This window comes from Anser brachyrhynchus (genome assembly GCF_964034855.1).
Source record: "Anser brachyrhynchus genome assembly, chromosome: 1".
Lineage (NCBI taxonomy): Eukaryota > Metazoa > Chordata > Aves > Anseriformes > Anatidae > Anser > Anser brachyrhynchus.
The window spans coordinates 197,077,672-197,105,417 of NC_137694.1; the positions used below are offsets into that span (position 1 = coordinate 197,077,672).

The 27,746-nt window shown below is 39.0% G+C and overlaps 1 protein-coding gene across 1 annotated transcript in view; it reads left to right on the top strand.

Annotated features, from left to right (window-relative positions):
* The first annotated feature begins 309 nt into the window (after positions 1–309).
* Positions 310–27,746, top strand: part of LOC308187797 (uncharacterized protein) — a 77,531-nt gene continuing 50,094 nt past the window's right edge. The window contains exons 1-10 of the mRNA XM_080576141.1: positions 310–566; positions 663–904; positions 1,959–2,107; positions 2,206–2,331; positions 3,204–3,365; positions 3,998–4,115; positions 4,659–4,792; positions 5,151–5,310; positions 6,083–6,186; positions 6,839–6,900. Coding sequence (XP_080432267.1) covers positions 444–566; positions 663–904; positions 1,959–2,107; positions 2,206–2,331; positions 3,204–3,365; positions 3,998–4,115; positions 4,659–4,792; positions 5,151–5,310; positions 6,083–6,186; positions 6,839–6,900 — 1,380 coding nt within the window. The 5' untranslated portion in view covers positions 310–443. The remainder of the gene's footprint in view (positions 567–662; positions 905–1,958; positions 2,108–2,205; positions 2,332–3,203; positions 3,366–3,997; positions 4,116–4,658; positions 4,793–5,150; positions 5,311–6,082; positions 6,187–6,838; positions 6,901–27,746) is intronic.

The window sequence follows — 27,746 nt, forward strand, 5'->3', positions numbered from 1 at the left end:
GCAGCATTTATTTAAAAAATAACTGCCTCTGTATAACTACTGAAAAGTTGCAGAATTTGCTTAAAAATTTGTAAAACTCTTCTATTTTTTATCAAATAGTAGAATAGTAGCAATCACTCCAGCAGAGAGGAGAAATAAGCCAGTGTAAGTTATTGCAAAATAATCAAAAAGTGATGTTTTCTTCTGCCCATTTATTCCCACAACCCATGTAAATTCTGAGACTGTGTTTATATGAAGATACTGTTTCAGAGACCTCAGTGGGACAACAGATGCCTAAACCACAGCATTGGGGAGGAAAGAAAAAGTAGTTGTCTAAGCATGTTTACTTTCAGTGACAAGGAAGTTCTAACTTGTCCCTAAGTGGTGACTCACTGGGGTAGGACTATAAAAGTAAAGGTAACTGCTCTCTAAAACATCAGGGCTTCAGACTTCACAAATCCAACATGATGCAGTCAAGGCTTTCAGCTGTCTTCTTTTTCTTGTTGGGTTTGTCATTTTGTCTGACAATTCCTATTCCTCTTGAAGATAGCCATGAATTCACAGAGGAAGACCTTCAGTTTGCAGAGGTACAGTATAAAATAATTAATTTGCATTTTTTATAAATACTTTTGTAGTTACAGCTGTTTGGAAATCAGGCTTATTACTTTTTTTTACCTTCTTAGCGCTACCTCAGGACTCACTATGATCTCCGTCTGAATCCCACTGGCATAATGAAGAAGAGTGCCAACACAGTGGCATCTAAACTTCGAGAAATGCAGGCTTTTTTTGGCTTGGAGGTGACAGGAAAATTAGATGAAGAAACATATGAGCTCATGCGGAAACCAAGATGTGGTGTCCCAGATGTGGGAGAATATAACTTTTTCCCTAGAAAACTCAAGTGGTCAAAAACAAATTTGACATACAGGTAAATGCATGGCATTTTGAATGTTATTACTGTTCCTTCTTTCCATGTAGCTTGTTCCATAGGTTGCTCAGTACATGAAGTTGATGGGAGAAGAGTGTGTTCAAGTTTGACAAAATTTAAGTTGCAGTTTATAGTCTTTACAGCCCTACTTTTGGAAAGGTCCCCTAGAACCACCATACGGTCTGAGGAAGTAAATACAAATATTTTTTTTTATTGGACTTTTTCATGTAGGAAAGCCAATGTGGTGTAAGCCACTCACTCCTGAGCTGGCCTCCATATAAACACTCTGGGCACATCCATGGTTCCAAATGAAAGAGGGGTAGGGACTGAGCTTGCAGAACTTAATTGTTAGGTTGGCTCTGTTTTGGACCAGGCTTGTTGTGTGCTCCACCTAGGTCTGTCCTGGACAAATCTGCTCAAGAGGGGTTATCCCAAAGCAGTGTGCATGCAAAACAGTCCGTGTAATGTGGCTGTGAGACATGGGACTGATCCTTGTTCCTCTTCCATTTCACAGCCCAGTTGTAGATATCTTTGCTTGGTTAGATGAGTCCCTCACTACATCATGTCCTCAGGCAGTTGGCCCTGGGTAGCAGATTCCAAATATAAAATCACTGAACTCTTTCAGAAATACCAGTCCAGTATCTGGTAATAATTACTTTAATACTGGTGATTCAAGACTACAGAAAGTTCTTTGGTTCATGTTTGTTCCTCCAGGAAGTGAGAGTCCTGAAATATTTTATATGGCATTAAAATAGTTTTAAGTTAGTGATATGGTTTGACTTGATGCCAATCTGTCATTTTCTAAATCCTCTGGTGCATATAAAATTTATTATAGAAAGCTGTTGGATCATTTCACATGTCTCTGAATAACTGCAATGGAAATGGTTATTTTTATTTCTTGGAGTATTGTATGCTGCTGGCTCTTTGGTTTTAGATAAGAACAAAGGGCAGAAACAAGCAAAACTTTTTAATAAGGTGTACAGTCAGATAAAAATGTATTACACAGTTGCTTCAATCTACACAATTTAACTTGAGATATTAATCTTCTTGATAGAATTATGAATTACACATCAGATCTGAGACGTGCGGAAGTAGACAGAGCTTTCAAAAAAGCATTCAAAGTTTGGTCTGATGTGACACCACTTAACTTCACCAGAATACGAAGTGGCATAGCTGATATCATGATCTCCTTTGGTACTAAAGGTAACACACAACAAATTCTTTTTCATTACAGTTATATTGCTGCCAATTTGATAAGATGCAATATAATTGATTTCATTGGTTTGAATGTTGTTGTATAGAACACGGCGACTTTTACCCCTTTGATGGACCCTCTGGATTACTGGCTCATGCCTTCCCCCCCGGTCCAGACTATGGAGGAGATGCCCATTTTGATGATGATGAAACTTGGTCAGATGATTCTAGAGGTAACAGAGGTTCCTGAGATTACTTCTGACAGTGATAGATGGATAATTTCTACCTTTTGATGTTTGTAAATGGTTTGTTTTGTCTGTTTTCCTGTTTTTTAACCAGTATGTTCACTGTCTATTCATAGGAAACTGGGTTTAATCCCCAGTCATAAATGGGAGTATAACATATGCCTACAATCAGTTTTCAGATTTACAAATCGTAAGTGGAGTGGTTTAAAAAACAAACAAACGAAAAAAAAAAACATGTACAAGCTATTCTGTCAGCTAGACATTTCACTCTGCTCAAAGGCAGCTAGTTGGGAATGATCTTCCTAAAACTTGCAAAAAAGCATATACTTAGCTCAGCTGCAAGTCAGCTACTTATATCTAATTCGAAAATTCTTCATCTTGCCTATTCAGGAGAGAGCTTTGAGCTTTAATAGAACAAAACATTTTTTTTTTTTCGATAGTGTTATTTCACCTTCCTGGCATCAAAGCTAATTGATGCAGTACCAAAACCAACACAGGCTCTCCATTGGAGGTGAATTCCCAACAAATATTTTCTTGACTTTAGTGGGACTAAGACTCCACTGTAGATCTTCCCAGTGTTGCTAAGAAATTTCAAGGAACCTAAAGCTGCCTACAGAACACCGTTGTCAAATAAGATTTAGCTTGAAGAACAACTATGAGATAGTGAACTGATTGAGCCCTTATTAAAACAAAACTTATAGTCACTGGAAAAAGACGATCAGTTATACATCACTTTTCCATTTCTCCAATTATCTCCTTCATTATCCCACGTTAAAGCACAGTGTTAATGTTAATTGAGTAGTTAAGTCCACTTTGGTTATCCAGGGTTATAAATTTTCTTTCATTGGGGTTTGTTGTAGGGTATAATTTGTTTCTTGTTGCCGCCCATGAATTTGGTCATTCACTGGGACTTGAACACTCCAGAGACCCTGGAGCTCTGATGTTTCCAATTTACACATATACTGGAAAAACTGGTTTTGTGCTTCCTGATGATGATGTGCAAGGGATCCAAGAGCTCTATGGTAAGTCTGTATAATATATATATTTCTGGTGTCATTATAACCTGTTACAGATGCACTGCACTGTTTCTAAAGAGCTGCAGATGCTCACTAGCAACAGTCATGACTGATTAAGTCCTAATCACTGAATTCTTGGCAACCAATCTTTAGGAATAGAATTCTTTAGGAGCAGAAGATGCTCAGATTTAATTGTTCAGCGGAAAAAGAAATAACATTGAAGTAACTTTTCAGTGGACTGCTGCTAGCTCTTTCATGTGGTGAGGGGCTCGTAGATTCTTTTGACCTTTTTACCACATAAGAGAAGGTGAAACAAGGAGAAGTAGAAAGGAGAAACAAATATTCTTTTTTCAATGTTCCATCATGGAAAGAATAAAACTTTTAGGGGACCTTCAAAACTTAGGATAAAGAAGGAAGCAAGTCCATTTAATATCTTTGCAGCACAGCTGAACTACAAAGGCCATTAACATATTTGGCTAAAGGAGAGAAGGAGAAAACTGTTTTCCCCAATATAAATGGTTTGCTCATTATGCTTGTATTCATCATGATTTTTGGGAACTCTTCCATGTCCTATTTAATATTATGATCCAGGAAAAGGGAAAGAAAGTTTTTAAACCTATCATACTACATGATTCCAGGTGCTGGAGACAGAGATCCGAACCCAAAACATCCTAAAACACCAGAGAAATGTGATCCAGAATTATCACTTGATGCAATAACAGAACTTCGTGGAGAAATGCTGGTCTTCAAGGACAGGTAACGAGATTGCTATATGATGGATTGTTGGTACTTGATAAAATTTGAGCAAGAGAAAGAGACGTTTCAGTTTTTCACTAAAGATTTGAATAAACATAAATTAAAAAAAAAATCCCAAATCTACATAGATGCCTATAAGAAGTTACATAATATCTTTTTAGGCAGGATTTATAATGCAGTTACAGACTTGACTGCCCAATGATGTGAAGTGAAGCTGATGCAGCTGAAGGCTGACCCCATTTTTACAGAGTTTTCATTTCACAGGGCTTTCTTCAATATGCAAAAATTTACTAACATTTATCTGAATGAAGTTGTACTTTGAAGATTCACCTTTGTCTTTTGAAATGATAACAGTACGTGAATGACAGAATTGGTCTGCAGTCTGATGACTGAGGAAAGTCTTACCACGGCCTCTATGTATTGAAAATTGTATGTTGTGAAAAATGTCATTCTCCATTAATTCATTTTTAGTACAGAACATCGAGGATACTGCTATTTTGTAGTCTGACACTAAAAATGCAATATTTTCTTTTTCTGAGCTAGGTTTTTCTGGCGACTGCACCCTCAGATGGTTGATGCAGAGCTGGTTTTAATTAAATCATTTTGGCCAGAGCTTCCAAACAAAATAGATGCAGCTTATGAAAACCCCATTAAAGATCTTGTCTTCATGTTTAAAGGTGAGTTTTTTATTCTACTGTATGTAGAAAATATATATATATATAGTCAAGTTCAGTAAATGATCAAGAGGTAATCGATGGAAGAACATAACATTCTATCTTCCTTGTTCAAAAGACAACCTATGAATGCTGGCTTCACCCCATGCAAACTTACACAACCTTCAGTAAGTTAGCACATGTACACAAGATCAGATGCCTAGGATTAAATTTAGCATAAATAGTTTAATACACACAGAGTACATGGCCTAAGAATCTGTTAGTTTTATGAAAATAAGGACCCTGGCATCCTCATTTTATCCTTCTCTCAAAGCTGAGCCTTTTTACAAAAGACTTATACATACTTTGTTCTTATTTTCAGGAAAGAAAGTCTGGGCTATGAATGGCTATGACATAGTTGAAGGCTTTCCTAAAAAGATATATGAAATGGGATTCCCAAAAGAAATGAAAAGAATAGATGCAGTTGTCCATATTAAAGACACTGGCAAGACTCTCTTTTTTACTGGAAATAAGTACTGGAGGTAAGCTGCAGACAGAGTGGTGCTTTTTTTCAGCATCCTTAGTCATAACCTGTCCAGAATATTCAAAAAATCAGTTGGGGGGGTTCAAACCAGGCACTACATTGTGGCTCAGATGTTGCCAGTGTGTGGTTTTCATGGGTGCAACAGCTGTGTAGAATAGAAGTCTTGCATGCACATTCATGATATAAATACGCAGTCACAGCCTGTAAAAGCTAGAAAAGTGAAAGAAAGGAGAGAAGAACAAATTGCCCTGATGCAGGAGAGTCTGGATGTCTCCTAGATAAAATTCCTATCTTGCTTCCTAGATTCACTTGTGTGGCACAAGCTGGATATTAGTGCTGGTCTGTGAGAGCAAGAAATCTATCTTACCCTAGGATGGCCATTTTTTTCCTGGCCAGAAATGGGGTTGACAGCCAGGTCATTTGTATAATCAAGAAAGATGTCACCATCCCTTCCCAGAACCTGTGTGTTAAGCAGCCTTAGGGTACGCTTGCAGCGCTGATATGTCCAAGTACCATCACCTCCCTATAGTATGTAGCTTATATACTTCTGAAAATGTGACTTTACTGGTTTTGTGATTATTGGGATTGTACTTCTGGTGTAAGGGTGCCCTGGTTATTACACTGAGTTTCATTAGTGCACTAGACATGCGGTACCCAATGGCTCCTGGCTACTCTTGATGTGGATAAATTCAATGCATACAAAGGGCACACACCAAATCTAAGGCTGTCTAAATCCTCTGAATTTTTATTTTCTTTTATGTTTAATGTAGTTATGATGAAGAGACAGAGGTGATGGAAGCAGGCTACCCCAGACTGATAGAGGAAGAATTTGCAGGAATTGGTGATCGAGTGGATGCAGTCTATCACAGAAATGGTATATAGCCCAATTAACAAAGCTTTATTACAATTAGTTGTGGCTGAAACCTGAGATTAACAACCTGTGGGAAATTCTGTCATTTGTAATTTCAATTTATTTATTTATTTATTTATTTATTTATTTTGACATCAGCACTTCTGTTCTTGCCTGAATCAATTTTCTGATCTCAGTTGCACTCTGGCAAAGATGCTCTTATAAACTGTGGAGATATGTATTTGAGAATCCAAAGGAGACCTTGCTAAGAGAACCTAAGCGATATGCATAATACAAATGCATCATAATGTTTCTATTTCTTCAAATCCAGATCATTCATAGCCAGTTTTTCCAGGAGTGTTTCCAAGTCAGAGACTTAAAACCAGGGTTTTCCTGTTAATGTTTTCCTAAAAAAATGTTATATAATAATAAAACACAGAACTTGACACTAGGTTAAGATATTATTTATTTTAAAAAACTGATCCAGATCATACAAATGGAATGAAGACTCTCAAAAATTTAGCTCAACATTTTAAATACTAAAATATTGCATTTTTACTAAAATATTGTAAGAGTTATTAAACATTAAGACAAAACAGGTAATTTTATTTTGAAGGAAAATTTTAATATAACAGATTTTTCAGGGTTAATTCATTTTAATTTTCTTTTTTCTTAGGTTACCTCTACCTCTTCAATGGATCTTTGCAATTTGAATACAGCATCTGGAGCAAAAGAATTGTCCGTGTCCTGCACACTAACTCCATATTTTGGTGCTGATTACAGTTGAATGACATGTTACAGGCTGCAGAGCAGCTTGTAGTACATGGAAGTAATAATATGGGCATATAGGTTTATTAGAGGAAAGCAAGGTTCTGTGAATATGCACTGGATACCTAGAAACAAATGTATACTGTATATATGGAACTCTATAGCTGTATGTCAGTCTGGAACTGAATTAACTTAACAGGAAAGAAGAAGAAATGATAAGCATTTCAAGGGGCATTACACCATTTAAAGTTTGTCTCTCATTAAAGTGAGATGCTGGATACATCCTCCATGATCATAAGCACTACTAATTTCCAGTAATCTATGCATGTCTAGCATCTTCTCAGAATCTTCTAGCAATTCCGAAGACATCGAGTTGATAATCCCTGGAGTGTTTCTTTTTAAAACTAACCCTCCTGCTCTTTGTAAAATTATTTTTCAAGTACTGGGGATTCAGACGTAATGAATGAGTCAGGACTGCATGGTGATGCCATGAGCAGCATAACACTAGGTTGCAACACTAAAGTTAGAAAATTCAAAGGTATTTGAATGGGAACATCCCCCTAGAAATAGATGCCCATATGATATTTGGAAGAAGCTGCAGGTATAGAAATATTGAGGTGTCATCTCAAAACAGACTGAAGAGCAGGAAAAGGGAACAGTATTCCCTACAGAAATCATCAGTTAGTATGGCACTGGGGAAAATAGAAAGTAGTGATACCAAGAGAATCGCACAGGTTGAAACCTTTCATGAATCTACATCTGGCAACAAAGCCCATGTTTTCAGCTGGTGTAAACTGAAGTAGTTCAAATGATAATTATAGAAGTTATGCCTATCTGTGCCAGCAGAGAACCTGAACATTCAAGTTAAAATATTCAAAATAATACTGAAAGGGTGTCAAACATGAAAAATGTTTATAATGTTAAAAACGAATATATCAATTGTTTCAGCACCATGTAAGCTTTGGGGGGGGGGGGGGGGGTGTTTTGTTTTGTTTTTCAATGCAAATGATGTGGGACTGTGGTGATTTCTCAGTTTAAAAAGTAGTATTAAAGAAACGGGAGGAATAAAATGAAATTGTGAAAGGATTTCAGTTAAGATATCCTACACTGTATGTTATAAAACAAGACAGTGTTATTGGATAAAAGAAATCAAGAAGCTTAACCTGTGCATTTTATTCATTAAAATTTTTGCTTCTACTTAAAACTCTGTTGTTTTTTATCTCTGATTTTTTTTTAATTTTATAGAAAAGAGGAGCAGAGAAAAAGTCATTAAAAGAGAAACTATAAAAGAACCACTGAATTCACAGAATAAGAACTAAGTTGAAATTAGTCCTTATCAATAGAGAAAGTAGCACAAATGATAACAAAATACTATGAAAATCAGTTCCACACTAGCTTGAAGTCTAAACTTTAATAACGAATTCAATCTAACTACCTTGTCCTCTTCTTCCTCCTTAAAACCAAACCCCAAATCAGTCAGTCAGCCAGCCCACCAAGCAAAGCCCATCAATGCTGAATGTTTTTTAAATAGGCATAAATTGCCAGGTTTACCAAGCAACAGGTTAGGTGAGTTTAATTTTGTAATTTATGCCACATAAATAGTAGAATCAAAGAATGGCTTGGGTCAGAAAGAGCTTTAAAGATCATCTCATTCCAATACCCCTGCCATGGGCAGGGACACCTCCCACCAGATCAGCTTGCCCAAAGCCTCATCCACCCTGGTCTTGAACACCTCCACGGACAGGACATCCACAACTTCTCTGGGCAACCTCTTTCAGTGTCTCACCACCCTCACAGTATAGAAATTCCTCCTAACCTCTAACCTAAATCTCTCCTCTTTTAGTTTAAAACCATCCCCCCTTGCACTAACAGTGTCTGCCCGAGCAAAAATTGCTCCCCATCTATTTTATAAGCCCCCTTTAAGTATTGAAAAGATGCAATGAGGCCTTCTCTTCTTCAAGCTGAACATCCTCTGCTGTCTCAGTCTTTCTTCATAGGAGAGGTGCTCCATGGTCAGATGAGGGAGCTTAACAGATTTAGTGGTCTATTCTGACTGTAAAACTGGAATTAATCAATGTCAGACCTTAAAATATTTAAAGGAAATGTAAGTAAATAGAGATGAAGAAAAAGCTTTACAAATGGAAAAACTTGCACTAAAATCAAAGTCCTATTATTTGACATAATGTTGATAAAGCTGCTAGAAAAAAAGACAGAAATAGAAAAAAAAAAGAAAAATTCTCTGCATAATAAACAGAAAATCATTCATTTATATATCAAAAACATTTTTGATAGACATCAGACAGATGTCATTTGAGTGAATGATGTTTGACATTGGATTGCAGTTTAGTTTGAAGTTTCATTGCAGTCTGCAGTGAAATAAAGATCTGGAGGTTTAACCTTAGCCCTTGTTATTTTTGTTATAAAGACTTGGTGGAAAATTATGTCAAAATAGTAAAGAGAGACCAGTTGATTCTGACTGCTCTGAGCTTCAGAGGTCTGACCTGAGCCTCACTTGAGCAGGGATTGCAAAATGCACAGGGAAGCAAGGAGACATTGATTACTATCAATCATATCTATGTAAATTTCTGAACATTTGGCAGCAGTAAAAGGTACTACTTAGGAAGCTGGACCTTCCAGAAACTTCAGCATGAACATATCCAGCTGCTCCCCAGCCCAAACAGTCAGATTCCTGTTTGCTGCTTGGCTGACTGGAAGCAGTCTTCGGCACCAGTCCAAACACGGCTCCAGCTCATGCATCTGCATCCCCAGTGAGAGACGCACAGCCCTGCGGTTAGCTCTACCTCAGATGAGAAAAATACCAGCCTGTCAGTTCCTGGCATTTTGTTAAAAAAAAAAAAAAAAAAGGAAAACAAAAATGCTTGTGCTGTGGAAGTGGAAAGCTGAGGTCAGAGCCAGATGGGCCCTGACACTGCACAGTCAGCCAGAAAGGAAAACTCAGCATGGGACTTGGTGCCTTTGGACCTGCTGCCATCTCATGAGAAAAACATTGCGCAAGTCCATGGTGAGAGCACTGAATGCACACTGATGAGATGCAATGGTCTTAAGGGGTATTGACCAAGACCATCAGGTATTGAAAAGAATTGGGTCCCTTACTTGAGAACTTGACTGAACTCTCTGCCTTCCCTGAGCTGTCGTGAGTGAGGAAAGGACCACAAGAGGCTGAGACAGCTGTGTCCCGGGCTGTAATACAAGCAGAATTAATAGCTTCCTGCCAGATTGCCAGTTTTATGTGGAACTACACAAATCCACCTAATAGCACAGGAAGAGTTGTTAATTAATATGTCTTTTATATTGGTCCCGTTTCTGCTAAGAATGATCATTTGGAGGGGAAGAAAGGGTAATGAAGAGAATGAAATCTGTCAGGTGCTCCTCAGGACCAGTTTCTGTGCTGGTTAAGTGATCCTGAAGAAGGAGGATGGAGAGGATGTCACTCAGAAGAGAGACAAAAGTGAGCAAATGTCATTTAGACTTTTCAAAGTGAGAAACTAGGCATCTGTCCACTGAGTTAAATAATACATTAGAAAGGCAACAAACACTCAGCTACTAGCTGAGGAACTGGAGAAGAAATTCAATTTTAGTGTGAAAATGTTTTATTTTTGGTATAATCTCCAGAAACCTGTTTCAAGGACACTAGGTGGCAGTGATAACTTTGCTCTCTAGAGGACCAGCACAGAAACCCTCAGCCATAGGGGGCGAGACCAAAAATAATACTGTGGGCAAGGAAGCTGCAGCCAATTATGTCAAATTCTTACAGTAGATGAAGATACCAAACAAACATCACCAAAAAGTAGAATTAAATGCTTATATTGTGTTGAAATGTGGATCTCTGAGGAATAAATTAGGACACTAAAATATTTAGGAAACTTCTAGATATATAGACTGTAAAGACCACTAATTTTTTAATCTATTGATAATTCTCTTTCAACATCAATGCAAAATACTTAAAATAGTGTATTCTATGGATAGTCCTCAGAATAGCACAATCCATTAGTTCAACTTCATTAACTGGAAAAAACACACACAGACACAGATTTGTAATCCAACTCCTTGGGAACATGAGAACCTCTCAGCTACAACTTGGTTTCTGAAAAAAAATGGCACTGCTGATATGGAAGCTAGGCAAAAGCAGAGGAAAACATCAGTTGCAAAGAACTCATGTAAAATTGTAAAAATACAAAAAATAAAAATCTGTTATATCAAGTATGTGATCATATCTGCTTGAGAGAACTAAGGACAATTGATAGACAGCTTTTCTCAGTCATTCTGAATTAGTATTTCCAGGCTTGTGAATATTTGACAGAGAATATGATCATGATCTCTGAATCCCTAATACTGCCAAGATCATTAAGAGTACTGAGCATTTAAAGCTAGACAGAAATTGATTTTTGTATCCTGAAAATATTTTTGAGATTTTCAGACACTTTGCTGTTTCCACTGGAAAGAAAAACAAGAAATTTTGAAACTTTTAATCAAAAACAAAATTAAACTAAACATAAAGAGATTCCAGTGTTTATCCTCTGGAATAATCTGTAGCTATATCATCAGTCAGAATACTTACGGGGTTTGGATGGAACAATGTACTGTTTCAGTTTTTTTCTCAGCCTGATTTATAAGAAGGTCTGGACCTCAATCTTCAATCTTCTAAATGAAAAGAACTGCACATTCACTTATTTGTGGTTTTTTTCTGTCTGTCCTGAAGGAGATGTTTCCTTTTCACAAAGATACAATTAAACAGCACTCTCTGGAAAGACTGACTGCCCACTGATTAGAAAGCTCAGGGACCAAGCCCTCATGTCAATCAGCATTCTTGGTTTTGTGCAAAGTAGTATGCCTACACGCACTGTGGGTCCACACCAATTCGGGGGGTTGATGTTTCTGGGGGAAAACAGCATTTCCAGATCGGACCTCACCAGTTCTCTTCAGCATAGTGTAGGGTGTTCAAAACTCACAGAGACTGCGTTCTAAACTGGGATCTTCCCCATTCCCACCCAACACAGTTGTTCTGTGGTTGGCACATCCTTTTTACTCACAGACTTTCAGTTACGTACTACAGTATGAATTTCCAGCCAATGCTGTTTCAGGAGTCTCTCTCACACTGGCTGTGGCTGCCTTTACAACATCCTTTGTCTCCTGTGCATTGTGCTATGGAGTGTGCTGTCTGCCCCTCTCTGTCTTCCTCATAATAAAAGGTTGAGGGAGCATTTTCCTCCAAGAAATATCTTTCCAGGCAGCAGAAAACCAGGTATTGTTTTCTTATTTATATGTTACATAATAAATATCCTACTGGCATAGTAACAAACTGTGATGCAGTTCTGTGTGTATCTGAGTGAGCCCCTCAAGTTATATCTTTACTTTTGGCATGGACTACACTGGGGTCCTACTGTGAAGTGATAGGATTGGCTTATGGAATAGTGTCCTCAGAATGGTCATGTCCACACTGTGTCTGCTGGACCTCACGTGGTCCTGTTCTGCTCTTAAAAGAAGAAAATGTCCTTTTTATATCTGCATGAGTTGTGTCATCTGATCTATTCTAGAAGACTATATGTCTTCACAGGAAATAAAATGACCTTAAGAGTCTGCATTGCTCAGAGGAACCTGGGTAGTTTGTCAGGAACTGGCTGGGTCAGAAGGGTCTGGAGTTCACAGTGTCCTTCCTACACATCTAGCCAATAAGTACTTTCAAACTTAGCTTAGGCTGTCACCAAAGTCATGTCCCCAACTATGCCCCAATCTGAGAAGGTAAATAGTTTGGGAAATGTAAATGCGTGCTACACAAGAATGGCCCTGCACTAACCTAGCAAATACCAGGGACAGTGAATACATTTGGAAGGAGGGCTTTATTTTTGGGGGCTGCTTTTACACGTGCTGTTCATTGGTGTCCCCTGAGTGGCTCTTGTTGACATCCCAGAGTCTAAGGCAGGAAGGACACAGGTGACTAGTTTTGGCAAGTGGATTCAATTGAGTTGGTGGAGGAATCAAGATAATTTAGACAGGCCCCGGCAGTCAAGGCATACCATACATATACATTAAATGCACATTTCCACCCTGTCTGTTTCCAGATAGATCAGAAGATAAAGTTCTTCTTGACCATGGTCCCTGCTGCTGGCAAGGACGTGGAGGTGCAGGAAGAGCTCTTCATTAGGTGGCCAACAGAGGATTACTCATCACTCACAAAAAGAGCAGTAGTATTTTAATATTAGCAGTACAGTTTAGTTATTATCAGGGTTGAAATGAATATCATTTGATGCATGCTTCTTGCATTCTGACTACTGCTTCAGGAAAGGACTTGGCTCCAAAATATTTCTCTCCTTCCACACCAGCCAGAGAATTGTCTTTCTGTAGACTTTCACCACTGGCTGTGATTCTGTGAATTCTCGAGCTCAGTTGATTCTGTCCTGGACCTGCAGAGTACCTCAAATAAAAGAAGGTACACAGGCTTTGGAGCAGGTATCACAGAAATGTTGCAGAAGTCTTCAGACATGCTGTGAAGCCTTGGTCACACAGTACTAAGGAGGAGATACTGCCACTCACAGAGATCAAGCCTGAGAAATTTGAAACCAGATATCTAACCCTATGCAGGCCTGCAGGTTCTGATGCAGCATGTCTTGGCCATAGAAAGCTGGTAATTCACAAATATCACCCCCAGTCCAAATCACCTGTTCTTTTGCTATAGTACATGAGTGGATGGTGGCCAATAAATCATGCAGAGCTGCATGATGGGGTCAAAGACATCAGTGGTGAAGAGAAACTGGAGTAAGACAAAGCCAAGAAGAATTTGGTCAGGGCAGGCTGAAAGGATCAATAGAATAGGATGTCATGTTTGAGGGCACCCTAAGAAGACCTCAGTACTGTCACCCCTGGACAATCAGATGATTCCTGCAGTTCAACAGGGAACTGCCCAATGAAGTGACTCACTGGGGCAGTGAGGATGTGGCCAAGCAACCGGAATAACCAAGCTGTTTCCATGGTAAAATGTATGGTCCCCTTCCAGCTACATGCTTTGATCTAATAGTATCAGTCTATTACTTTAGACCCTGCAGTCAAAGTCATAAAGAAAATCTTTATTTTTATGGTTCTGACAGAGCCTAGACACAAGGTAGTGAATTAGTTTGTGCCCCAAAGTCCACTGCAGAAACTTAGCTGATGGCTTGACAGGGTGCTAACACCTTTAGGCTTTAACTGGGCCATTGGTCACTTTAAGAAACTCAGCTGGATGCCCAGTTTCAGTCTGTCCATGGTTTTAGTACTGGGAGATTTAATCCACATCTCCCGGGATACCCATGACAAAGCAAGAAAATCAATGTGCATTTCTTGGCAATACGCTGGTGTCCTTTCATGGCAGTGCACTTTTCCTACTTCACTAAGTCAATAGTTTTCAGTTTTCAAATTCCAACCACAAATGAGTCCAGCTGCAGTTTCCTGGAATCCTCTGTGGAACTTTTCTCATGGAAAATTTGTGTGTGTCACACTAATCATTTTTGCAAAAAAAAAAATTATTTACATAATGCTTTGGGAATATCTTTGTAATTTCAGTGTGTAAGTTCTGCTCCAAAATCATAGAATCATTAGGGTTGGAAAAGACCTTCAAGATTATCTGGCCCAACCGTCACAATACTACCAATGGCACCCACTAAACCATGTCCCTAAGCACCATGTCCAACCTTTCCTTGAACACCCCCAGGGACAAAGGGAAAGCTTCAATGTGAGCAATCAGAAAAATAGCTTATTTATGAGAATAGATTTCCAACTGAGGTCAATTCCAAATTAAGAGAAACAACATTAAATGAGGCTGTAATATGCAGCACAGAAGTGTCCTGTGTGAAATTTTGTTGGAAATCCTGGTGCAAATTCACTTCATCCATGAGGAAAAGATGGAATCTCAGTATATTGGGTAAATCAAATGCAACCAGCTCTATCTACAGTGACACTAAAGAATGAAATGACAGGGTAATAATATAACAGGGAGAGGTGCAACTTCTGGAGGTATAACATCCAGAAGGACCTTGACAGGCTTGAGAGGTGGGCCCGTGCAAACCCCAAGAAGGTTAACAAGACCAAGTACAGAGTTCTGCACCTGGGTTGGGGCAATCCTAAACACGAATACAGGCTGGGTGGAGAATGGATTGAGAGAAGCCCTAAGGAGAAGGACCTGGGGGTGCTGGTGGATAGGAAGCTCATCATGAACAGACAAGGTGCTCTTGCAGCCCAGAAAGCCAGCTGTATCCTAGGCTTTAACAAAAGCAGCATGGCCAGCAAGGTGAGGGATGTGATTCTCCCCATCTTCTCCCATGAGTACTGTATGAGCTCTAGGGCCCCTAACATAAGAAAGACATGGACCTGTTGGAGCAAGTCTGGAGGAGGGCCAAAAAGATGATCAGAAGGCAGGAACACCTCTCCTATCAAGGCAGGCTAAGAGACCTGGGGCTGTTCAGCCTGGAGAAGAGAAGGCTCCAGGGAGACCTTATAGCAGCCTTCTGGTACCTAAAAGGGGCCTAGAAGAAAGATGGACAGGGACTCTTTATCATGAATTGTTGGTACAGGACAAAGAGTAATGTTTTTAAATAAAAGAGAGTAGATTTAGACTAGATATAAGGAAGAAATTCTTTACTGTGAGGGTGGTGAGGCCCTGGAACAGGTTGCCCAGAGAAGCTGTGGATGCCCCATCCCTGGAGGTGCCCAAGGCCAGGCTGGATGGGGCTTTGAGCAACCTGGTGTGGTAGGAGGCGTCCCTGCCCATGGCAGGAGGGTTGGAACCAGATAGTCTTCAAGGTCCCTTCTGACCCAAACTGTTCTATGATCATATCATTTTATGATTTTATGATTCTATGATTAACAGTAGAATCACAATGTGGTGGGAAACACAAAGGAAGTGATAACACTAGTTTATGTATAATTACTTAACTTCTAAAGCTGTTATGAGCATCTAAAGTGTGAGAATGAAGAAATAAAGAATTGCTAAAGAGACTTGCTAGGATTTGAACCAAAATTCAATTAAGTTAACAGAAATCTCATCATTGATTTCAATTCACTTTGGTTCAGGAAGCAATTGCCCAGAAAACAGTTGCTTTGCAAGCTCTATTCTGGAGACTTATTCCTTCTGCACAAGCAGTTCTAAGAATAATAATTTAGATAAAACGTTAACATAAGTGAGTTTTGTTGGATGAGCACCTGGCTCTGGTGCCATTCAAATATTTCTACCAGATGAAAGCAGAAGCCTTTTGGCAGCTTTCTGCTGGGTGCCAAGCAGGAAGCACACAGCTCAGGGCTTTACATTCGGGAATTTTCCCAAATTATGTTCATGGGACTTAGAGTATGAGTTACACACTATGAAACTGAGTCACTTGATGTGCAAAGTAAATATCGGATGTGGGCTTACTGCCCCTGCGTGAGGCTGCACAAGCGTCAACTCCAGAGGGAAAATACTTGTAGAAAGCTCAGGCTCACATACACACATACTACTGTGCATGCAGCCTTAAATAAACACTGGAAATGTTATTTTTTATGGATCTTCTTGCTCCTTTCACAGCTCTCTGCATTGGATTTTTCATGGCACTCCAAGGAATGACTTGCATAATGTTGCTGCGTGTTTAAAGTGTGAAGTTTCTACTTGGATCTAATGATTCCAGTTGCAGAACATCAGAATTACTCAGCCGTCCAAATCAGACGCCCTTTCAGATGATCTTATTTCTCTCTGTCCTTAATGGAAGTGAGGACTAAACAAAATGCCATCATGGACTATTTCAAGAGCTTTTGCTCAGAAGAAGAATGTCTGCTCAGATCCTGTTTGTTGATTTTTACACGACTTTTCTTTAGTTCTGTCTTGCATAGATACAGATGTTCTTAATATCTGCATTCTCACTTGGATCTCAGATTTAAAATAATACAGTGAGCCCCAGAGTTTTTGTTGTTTGGTTGGTTGTTTTTTGTTGTCGGTTTTTTTTTATTATTTTGTACTCTTTTTGAAAGAGTACTTCCCCATTATCTAATTTTAAACTATTGTCTTATTTCACTGAACGTCATCATTGTTATATTAAGAAAAAATTAATAAGAGCACCTTGTTGCTTCTCTATATGTCTTTGGCAGATCTCCTATTTGTTGTAATTGTAAAACTGATGAGACAATTTTCTGTCCTTTGATGCGAACATCTTTCTGAATTCTTCTGACAGTTTTGGCAGACTTATCCTTGCTATGTGCTTGGCAAGTCTGTATGACCAGAGCTAGACACAATATTCAGGTCAAAGTGAATCGGGCCATTGTGTTTCTAACATTATCTTCAATCTCATTGTCTAAAGTTCATAGCCTTATTGTTTATATACAGGTGTGTATTTTAAGAGGTTTATTTAACTGCTGTTATCAGATAAACCATCTAGTAAGAGAAGACAAGCCAAGGGAACACAAACTTAAGAATTTATCCAAAATAACAGACAAATAAGCAGGAGTCAGGGACATCATCTGTGTTGCTTCAGTGATTAACTATCTGCAATTCACCATTTTCTGTGTGTTTATTAAAGATCAGAGATTTGTGTAAGCTACTCAAAAAGATAATAATTAAATGAAATAAACTGCAAATTCAGTATGGGTCAACACTAAGTGCCAACAATGAATCACAAAAAAAGTCCATCCATCCTGTTATAATGGAACAACTCAGGCTCCGCTACAGGACTACAGTAATAGATAGATATTAGCATTAGACTATGTCAGGGACATGTATGAAACCACAGGTTGTTTTACCTCCTCTGATGTAATACAAACTGCGGATTAACTCCTGACAGGGTACTTAGAGCTCAATTTATTGTGCCAATCTTATAACTGGTTTTAGGGAGTAAGTTAAAAAAAAAAAAAGAAAAGAAATTCAGCGTGCAAATCCATTTTTCAGAGGTAAAGGATTTGGGTAAACAGCTCTGCTTTATGTCAGGGTACAAGACTAACGATTGTGTGAAGTACAAACTTTGGGGTGCAAAACAGGAACAAACAGAGACCTCAGGAAAGGGGAAGGTTGTTATTACCAGTAAACTCCATCAGTGCTGCTGTCCTTAAAAGGGAGGATGCATAAAAGCAAGCCTTCCAGGAGCAAAAACTGTCAAGACAACTTTGATAAATGTGAGAGACAAACAGATATGACCGTATGCGGAAATACAGGGGCGGATTAAATCACCCATCAGTGCAGATCTATCTGCAAGGTTGTGGAGCCGTAATTCCACCCACTTTCCTCTTGATCTTACAACAACCACGGCTGTGTAGGTGTCACAGATGATTTTAGGCTCAGAATGGGTAGGGTAGGTTTTGGTATAACCAAGACAATTGTCAAGTATTTCCAATAATGTAACTTGTTACTGAAAATAGTGCACATGTAAATTATCTATTTTAAAAGCACTGCAATGACATAAGTAACCTCACTTCCTCTGTGTTTGATGACTAAACAACAACATGCTGCATGTCTACCTAGTCAAGATAGAAACTGCAATCCTATATGATATGAGACTTACTGTATCACTAATTACTCACATTGAGAATGACAAAAAGGTATTCTCAATTCTTCTGAAATACTGGGAGAAACACAGAGGCAGGCTTTAAGGGGTCAAAGAAAGGGTCATGCTTTCTATTTTGGCACAGGCATGCTGTTGCTTGCAGACCAGATAAGAGCAGTTTTTATAACTCCAATCTGGGATAAGGAGCAATTCCTCCTCCAAAGAGTTTGTGCTCCAGGTAGATACAATGCATGGTGGTACAACCGTGGTCATGTGTGAGAAGAATCCTACCATGCAGGTGCCAGAGCCCTTCCAAGGTTTGTTAATTTTCCCCATGTTTCGTGACATTTTGGTGGCTGAAGAAACAGCTAGGCAGCATGACAAACAAAGAGAGAAGGACCGGTGTAAAAGGGGCCTGAAAAGTAGCAAGGAAGGGAAGAAAGTGAGAGATGGGCAGGGGAGGTGCAAAGTATAGTTGGAGTGATTGTCACAAACTGCTCCTGGACTGTGGAGCTGGTCTGTGCTGTAACTCAGAGGGGAAACACTGAAGGAGGTCCTTTGCCACCTCGTTTCCTTCTTTAGGAACTGAAGTGTGGGGGAGATAGTTTGTGCCTGACCTGATTCCCATAGGGAAATGAAATGGAGCCAGGGAGCACACTCGGGCCTGTGAGCTGGGAAGTGCTCCCAGATCCCATTGCCTAGCCCTAGGGAAGGTGTTTAAGTGCCCTGAATTTATTGGAGGTGACATTAAATGGCATAGCTTAACATTGTATCTTCAAACTTTCATGCTATCTGTGCTTGGTAATGCAGTGATTGTTGGGTTTTGCTTTTTATTTTTTATTTTTTTTAATTAGATTTTTGTCTATACTGGGTATTTTTATAAGAAAATATCAGGCTTATGCACCACTCCAGACAGACAGAAGACTTCCAAGCCTGCCTGTTTATTCACTCAGGACTGTTTGCATTTTTTCAGAATCAAGCTGAACTCTTCCTCTCTTCCAGTTTGAAGATTCAGAGGAAGAAGGATGGGTTATTTTTATGCAAACAGTAAACATTTTCCATGAGTTGTTTTACAAAATCCTGCATTCCTGTCTTAATAAAAGAAGAGATTTACTGGAATTTAATGTTAAGTTTGAAGTGACGTATCTTTTAGCAAGGAATTTCTGTTGCTACTCAGTACAAGTAATATTGAGGGACCCTTCCACAAGATTGATAAAGAAGCAGCTTCGGGTTATCAAATTGTCTTCCTTCCTTCCCATTACCATAATAAGACAGCAAAGAGAGAATACACGTCAGTGATGGAGTGACAATGCCACAGATGTGTGGTCACAGGCAGAGTCACTGCAGTTATTCCCACATCTTTTAATGACACAAAAGCTCTGCATTTCTAAAGCATCCGGAACTATGTTTGAGAGGTAGCTAAGTAATTTTAAGTAGTCTAGCTACACATTTAAATGTCAGCTGCATTTGCAAAGCTCCCAGCTAACTCTGTAAATCCACAAGTCACGTGATATTTCTGACGCTGAGCATGGCCAGAACTGCATAAGAGGTCAGAGATGCAACCAGCTCACTGCATGTTAGGAAACAGCAGTTACACTACACGTTCCTCAAGCTAATTGTCTCAGTCACCCCATGTGGTAGTTGTGGTCTAAATAAGTCAGTCCCCAGAGAAAAATCCTTGAAGGCTGATGAAGAGGCAAAAACATTTGTCTCTCCTGATTTATGTTAGATCACTTATGCAGAATAAAAAACATACAGGTTCAAAATCCTTTTTTTTTTTTTTCTTTTTTTTTTTTCTAAGAGATCTGAACACCTTCTACCTAATTCATAGAATGATCTGTAATCAGATTTCTGACCAGAATCAGACCAGATTTCTGAATTTATCGTAAATACATTTGCTTGGGACCTTCCATTGAAACTGTTCTTGTTTAAATAACTGTATTAAGCCAGCAAGAAGATAATGTTAGTAATAGCCTAGGTTTAGGGGGATCACCCAGCAGCAGGGGACTGTGGGCCCATTCTTAGTTGCACTGAACATATTCAAATTCAGAACATTTTTCTGGGGAGACCTGAGAAAGTGACTTTCCTCAGGTAAGATTTCCAGTTACTTCTGATACTGACGATCATCATAAGCCACTGGCTTTTGTTTTGTTTCATTTTGTTTTGTTTTTATTGGGAATATCCAGTGTTTAGTGTGTGGGTGTAGTATTTGTCTAGAATGATCCAGTTGACTAGTCTGCTTCCTCACTTTGAATCATTAGATATTTCCATCAAGCAGCTTGCACAGATTTAATTTTATTTTGTCTCTCAGGTCCCTGCCTCAGCCCACAACCTCTTCTCATTTGCTGTGTCAGACATTCAGATGGTGTGGAATAAATAGCTGAGACCTGGAGGGCCTCTCCACACCCAGCAAAGAACAAACGTGCAGGGCTACAGTGTGCTATGTGACAGGAAATCGTGCTTGCTAGGACTTGCATGAAGATTAATATAGTTTGATTTAGTGTTGAAAGACCAACTCTAATCCTCAGCCCATTAGTGTATTTATGTGAGATTTCTGTAGCCATGTGTGGTGGTTTTACTCAGGTGGGCAGCTGAGATCCACCACAACTCCTCCCTCAGTCCCCCTCATTAAAGGGAAAGGGAAGAAAATACTATGGAAAGGGCTCAAAGGCTGAGATAAGGACAGGGAGATCTCTCAACGATTATCATGATGGGCAAAACAGACTCAGCGTAGGGAGATTAGTAAAATTATTGCCTATTACTAACAAGCTAGAGAAGTGAGAAACAAAGGAAAGAAACTAAAAAAGCCTTCCCCCCATCCACCCTCTTCCATCTCCTCCCCCCTGAGCAGTGCAGGGGAACGGGGAATGGTGGCTGCGGTCAATCTATAGCGCTTCGTCTCCGCCGCTCCTTCACGGTCCCTCCCTGCCCCTGCTCCCCGTGGGGTCCCTCCCACGGGATGCCGTCCTTCCCGAACTGAGCCTGGGGGGCTGCCCACAGGCTGCAGCTCTTCCAGAACTGCTCCCACACGGCTCCGTACCACGGGGTCCATCTGTCAGGAGCAAACTGCTCTAGCACACATTTAAGCATCACATTTTGTTCTTATCTCCATACCTCACAGCCCCAGAGCCTTGAAATCTTTCATGTTGTTCAATTTCAAAGTGTCTAGAATTCAAGTATTACCCAGTGTAAAACACCTTGCAGGCAAGGAGATACAAGTGTCCTGGGACTTTATCAAACATTTCTTGGATACAGTCTTGCCCCCAAAACACCTGACAGTGAACAGATTATAACATGTGATGGCAGGTGATTGAACAGATGAGACTCATTTCTTGGAACGAATGATTGCAAAACAGAATTTATTCAATGAAGGCAAACCTTCAAGGCTGTGAAAGCACAGACCCAGAAAACAACATGCACTTACATAAAAAATTGTTTCAGTAAACCAGAAGAAATGCTTTCATGGTATTACAGAAAAAGAAATAAAATAATTAAGGTATATAACAAATAACAAATCTGTTTGTGCCGCAGAACTACAAGATAAATTGTAAAACTCTTTTTTACTTACTTAACTGCGAGACAGAAATGGCAGAGGCAGCACACCAGAGTAATTATTTTTTTATTAACAGTCAATAATTCTTCTGTCCCCGTAATCAGTTCCAAATTAATGCATTTTCTCTTCTATGAATTCATTGAAACAGAGAGTTCACTTAAAGTCAAATAATGGAGACATCATGTACCTTGTTTTAATTTGAGCTTAAGGAAGAGGAGTTGATCAAAGCTACAATTACATCCAGATTAGAAATGAATACACAATCACATTTCTAGTGAATAAGATAGGTCTGATGATAAAGAATCTATGTGGATACTAGCTGGGCTGTACCAAGAGAATAGGCAGTATAGATACAGCATAAACTCTTCCTATATATTGTTAACCCACGTAAACTTTTGAATTAGTGGGAACTAGTGAAGACAGCTCCTATCATTTTATATCATACTGGCCCCACAGCTTGTCTGAATGCAGCCTTTTTCACCTACAGCACAGAAAACAAAAATCATTTCATGGCCAAATGTGTAAAGAAAGTCAAAGTTTTGTTCGTTACTAAAGGTGGCTGGATGCTCCAAATAAGAATAACAAACTGAGGTACTTAAGTATTATCCAAAATGTAAGACCATTCCATTTCATAAACTAACTCTGACTTACGTTACTTAAGGACCTGTGGTTGTTTTTCAGTCCTGGTCTCTTTCTACCTTATACTGGAGTGTTCCTGGAGTTCTGCAGTCTGTCCAGTTATCTCCACTGATCATCAGATTTCTTTATCTAGGCTTATTTTTCCATGTATCCCCTTCTGAGCAGGGTGAGGATCCAGCCATAACAGAGACACAGTGCAGAGGCTATCAGAGGCTAGCATGATCTACTGATCTGGGCTCCCCGGTACAAAAAAGACAGGGCTCTCCTGGAAAGAGTCCAGAGGAGGGCAACAAAGATGATACGGGGCCTGGAGCATCTCCCCTATGAGGAAAGGCTGAGAGACCTGATTGTGTTCAGCCTTGAGAAAAGAAGACTGAGAGGGGATCTTGTTAATGTTTATAAATAACTTATGTGTGGGAGACAGAGGGATTTGACCAACCTCTTTTCAGTGGTTTGTGGGGACAGGACAAGGGGCAATGGCCACAGAATGGATCACAGGAAGTTCCACACCAACATGTGAAAGAACTTCTTCACGGTGAGGGTGACAGAGCACTGGGACAGGCTGCCCAGGGAGGTTGTGGGGTCTCCTTCTCTGGAGATATTCAAGGCCCGTCTGGACGCCTACCTGGGCAACCTGCTCTAGGGAACCTGCTGTGGCAGGGGGGTTGGACCTGATGATCTCTTGAGGTCCCTTCCAACCCCTACAATTCTGTGATTATGTGATTCTGTGAACACTAAAGCACCTTCCTTTGCCACCAAATGCATTGTGTCATTTGTAACCAAAGGAAATTGTGGGATGAAATTGAGTGCAGAGATGACACAGGACTGAATAATTAGCATAGTGCAAGCAGTGGTGGCTGTGAGCAGCAGTGGCTTGGGAAAACAGTAATGGTGAGCACATTTCATGTGTTTTGTATTAGCAGCAGTGACAGACTGCACTAATAAATCTCCACATTTTGCACTAGTAAATCTTAATCTAGATATAATAATAGGAACTAATGATTTTCATTTTATTGATGCTTATGGAGCCACTTTTTGTAATTGCATTTAATCAGGACTTCAGTTCTTGCTCTCTTGCCTGTGTAGAACACCATATAGATGTCTCTTTAAGAGATTTGTCAAGGCTCGTAACTCAGAGTCTTTTCAAAAGCAGTTTTGGAAAGTTAAAAGAATAGTGGTTTTTTGCTGCTTATTTTGAAATTTTTTAAGTGACTTCATTGACAAAACTATTAAAGGAAAACACAAGTTAAAGAAATTGGTGGTTTTTTTTCACTTCCTTAATGAGATCAGTAACTGCAAGCTCCTATTACACCTGCAACAAGGTGACTCCTCACATCTTCATGTTCCTGCCTGTTAAAGGCATTACAGAGACTCTGAATCAGGTTTCAGGCTATAGAATTTCAGCCTATAGGTTATCCCTGAATAGGATTTCAGCTGAAGACCCTCCTTGTCAGCCCATCCAGGTGTCACCCTCCAGCTCTGTCTCTGCTCTGCACTGTGGGTGGGTCCCATCCTGCTAGAACTCCCACCTTTCTTCAAGGGCTCTGCTCTCCTTCCTTGTCCTCTGCCTCCTGTTATCTGCTGCAAGCCCTGGGTAAAACTGTCCTCCCACCAGAACGCTAGCAGACATTTGCATAGTTGCAAATTCCTCATAAGAAACTTCCCAAAGAAAGTGTCACTATGAGTTACAAACCGAGTCTTCTGCGCAGCTGCAAAGCACAGTACAGGCTGACTTAGATCTATTGATTGTCTAGTTCTCTGCATTAGCATCTTCACAAAAACATAGATAGGCTCATCTGTTAAAGGCAAGTCAGTCTGGCAGTATCAATAGCCAGTTTCCCACATAGCTCTTTAAATATATCTAGATTGCATATATGATAACATATGTATGTTAGGCTCTGTTAAGATTTGGCACCCAGGCAGGCACTCCAGACTGCATACAAGTAAATTCACACTTAAAGCCTGATTGTTGCAGCACTGCAAAATATTATTGTGTCGCTAACTTTTACAGAGTGACTAATTTAGCCTGTGGATGTGGATCAAATAGGGATTGGCAGTTGCAATGAAATCTACTCCTGCTATAATGCTTGTTCTCACCGAAAAGCAAATGATAGGTATACCAGCATTTTGAGTGAAAATCAATATTTTTAAGGCATTTTTATTAAAAGTAACAAAAATATCTAAAATTTTATGATAGTCATATCAGACTTTTTGTAACATGGTATAGTTAAAAAATGTACATAGTCGATGCATATAACTATGTTGAAGATATGTTAGAGGACTTTTTAAATTCTGTGCTTTATCTGTGACTTTGATACTACAATTGATTTTTGCATTTTTCTGCTTTGTAAAAAGCTGAAATAATGAGGAATAATAACTGGAATGAAAGTTAAATTCAATTGTTTTAGATATTTTTAGAGGCATATGCATAAATGAGTGAGAAGCTAGCCTGATCTGGAGAGGAGAAACTGAAGTAAGACCAAAGACTACCATTGGAAAAAGCCCCAGAAATAACATACATTTTAGACAAATGCCTTAGGACCTTTAGGCTGGGACTAATTTGTACCTGACTTTAGTCATCCAAAGGTGAAATTGTCTGTGCCTTCTGCATAGTCAAGGGAGATAAATTTATGTATCCAGAAGTGCAAGTATATGTATTCAGCCCATCCAAACATAAGTAAATGGACGATAAAATTAGATGAACCTAATAAGCAAAATGAAAAATGAAGATATTCATTTCCTCATGCATAGCCCTAAGTTTTCTAATCTATACAGAATAAAACTTACTGCTCATTTTTTAACATGCTTGTCTAGAAGACAGAGAACTTTCTGGGAATGAGAGCTACATCACAGACCATACAATATTTTAGCCATCACTTCTAGTATGCAGTATCTGACTGGATGCCTGTAAGGATACTGAATTCTCTGTTACTCAAAGGAAGAGATAATGACCCAAGGATTCAGAAGAGACTGTAAAAAATAGATTCAAAATATCAGCTAGATAGGAGTGGTATGGCTTACTGCATCGCGTTTTTCATAAGTTTGTTAGCTGCAGTCTTTGCTTTTTTTCTTATCTTTAACACAAAGAATTCAACTCTCTGGTGTGTTTTCTAAGTGGAGTGACTTGTACACAAGTTCTGTTCTCACAAGCACAAAAGACAGACAAACATACTGTACAGGTGTCGTGGAAGATTTCTAGAACTCAAAAACATATTTTGTGTTGTTCCACATCTGTTACGTTGGGAAATCTCAATACTGACAGATAATGAAAGTATCTTTTTGTCAAGGTGTTGAAGCAGTATTAGAAGGATTATGACTGAGGAATCATATCAGTCTCCTGACAGTCTTTGATTTTGATTTTTGTAGTTTCCCTCTATTTTTTTACACAAGTTCTCAAAGTCATCCTGAATCACCCTCTTTTCTATTGACTGTGCCCCCCAACTCAGTGTTAGTTTTTTGTGTCCAAGACTTTAGTTAAATTGCTAAAGAAGAAAGGTCCCATGACCCAGCTGGTCCCTGAAGCTCTTCATTTCCTCTCTTATCATATCCAGTAGCTATCTTCTTTATAGTTAGCTCCTTGATCTCCAGACAGATCTACTTCTAAATATCATGTTCTATGTTTTAATTAATTTTCCTTTGATATGGCTTCAAATACTTTACAGAAGCCCAAGAAAATGTGATCTACCACATATTCATTGCCTACTAAAGCATTTCCTTAGTCAACGGAAGGTAGTAAGTTCGTTTATCATATTATTTTATTCAGTTCCTGCCATAATTATCTCATATTTTGTTAGCTTCCAAAGCTAGTTTTCCTTACCTTCAAATTAATCTCATGTTTTGCATACTACTCTGATTGGATTAACAGGTTTGTTTTTTTTTCTGTCTGGCTCGTTGTTCCACCATTTCTAAATATCGGTCTTATATTACTTAATTCTATGTCATTCCTTTCAAGAAACTACTTACAAATGGCTTTTTCAGAGTCAGCTTACTGACTTTTTCAGAATTTTTAGTTCATATATTTTTCTCTGAAATATGCTTCAGCTTAAAGGTGTTGCTTTGCACTCCATGTCTACATCCTCATACTCATCTGGTGTTTGGTCATCTGTTTTGTACCAGTGTTCCTACTAAAAAGTGAGACAATAAATCTTGCTTTCAAGCCATACGTAGAATATCTTAAATCTTTACTCCTTTTTACATGTAGTATCTTTGTTTCTTCTTGCTCTCTTTTACTTCTTTCATTCTCTGTGCAAGTGACAGCTGTCTTGCTATTAAATTTTCTTTTCAAGGTCTAATTTGGTTTGACAGCTTTCACTTTATCCCTACATTTCCTAACCTCTAAATCAGAACCTTTTTTTGAATGCCTGCATTCTTCCACTTAGCTTCAGTCCTCTAAATGAAATGCTAAGCCAGATGTACAATTATTCTCTACTTCCCATATAGTCAATGAAGAGAGACAGACACTGCCAGAAAGTGATTCGACCACAAATATCTCAGCTTCTATCTAAAGACATCTGTTTCTCTCCATAGACCATAACAGAGAGACTGGATGACTGTGCTCCTAACCTAGACAAACTAATGAAGCATCTACATTCATGACAGGTTTCTCTTATATTTAACCTCTTTTCTATACCTTACATGTATCACCTCTGCTTTTTTTTTTTTTTTCCTTGAATTAACTCAGTATTCTTATATGATGAAGTGGTTTTCTAGGATTCTGGTTTTTATTTGGAGAAACAGTTTCTTTCCACCTTTGACCTGTAGAAAATTCAGATCTTCTCTCATTTAAGTACCTGCACTTGAACGAATCACATTCTCCGTATAGATATCCTCCAAAGAGAGACATCCAGCATTATAAGAAACAGGTCTCACTCCTGAAGCTTTGTATAATGATGACTTTCATAGGTTTCATTTCTCTAAAAGTGCTCCAACAAGTTTCTTCCAAATATACCCAAGGATCTCAAACAATTATTCAACTGAATATGTTTTTGATTCTGATAAATTGTTTTTCATTTGAAGTGACTTGTTCTTTTTCACTAGGTCACATCATAATGGTTAAGGCTAATTGGCCTTCTTTTTCTTCCGTCTCTCACCCACAACTCATGTACTTGTTGCTCTGTCGTGTTATTACTAACTGT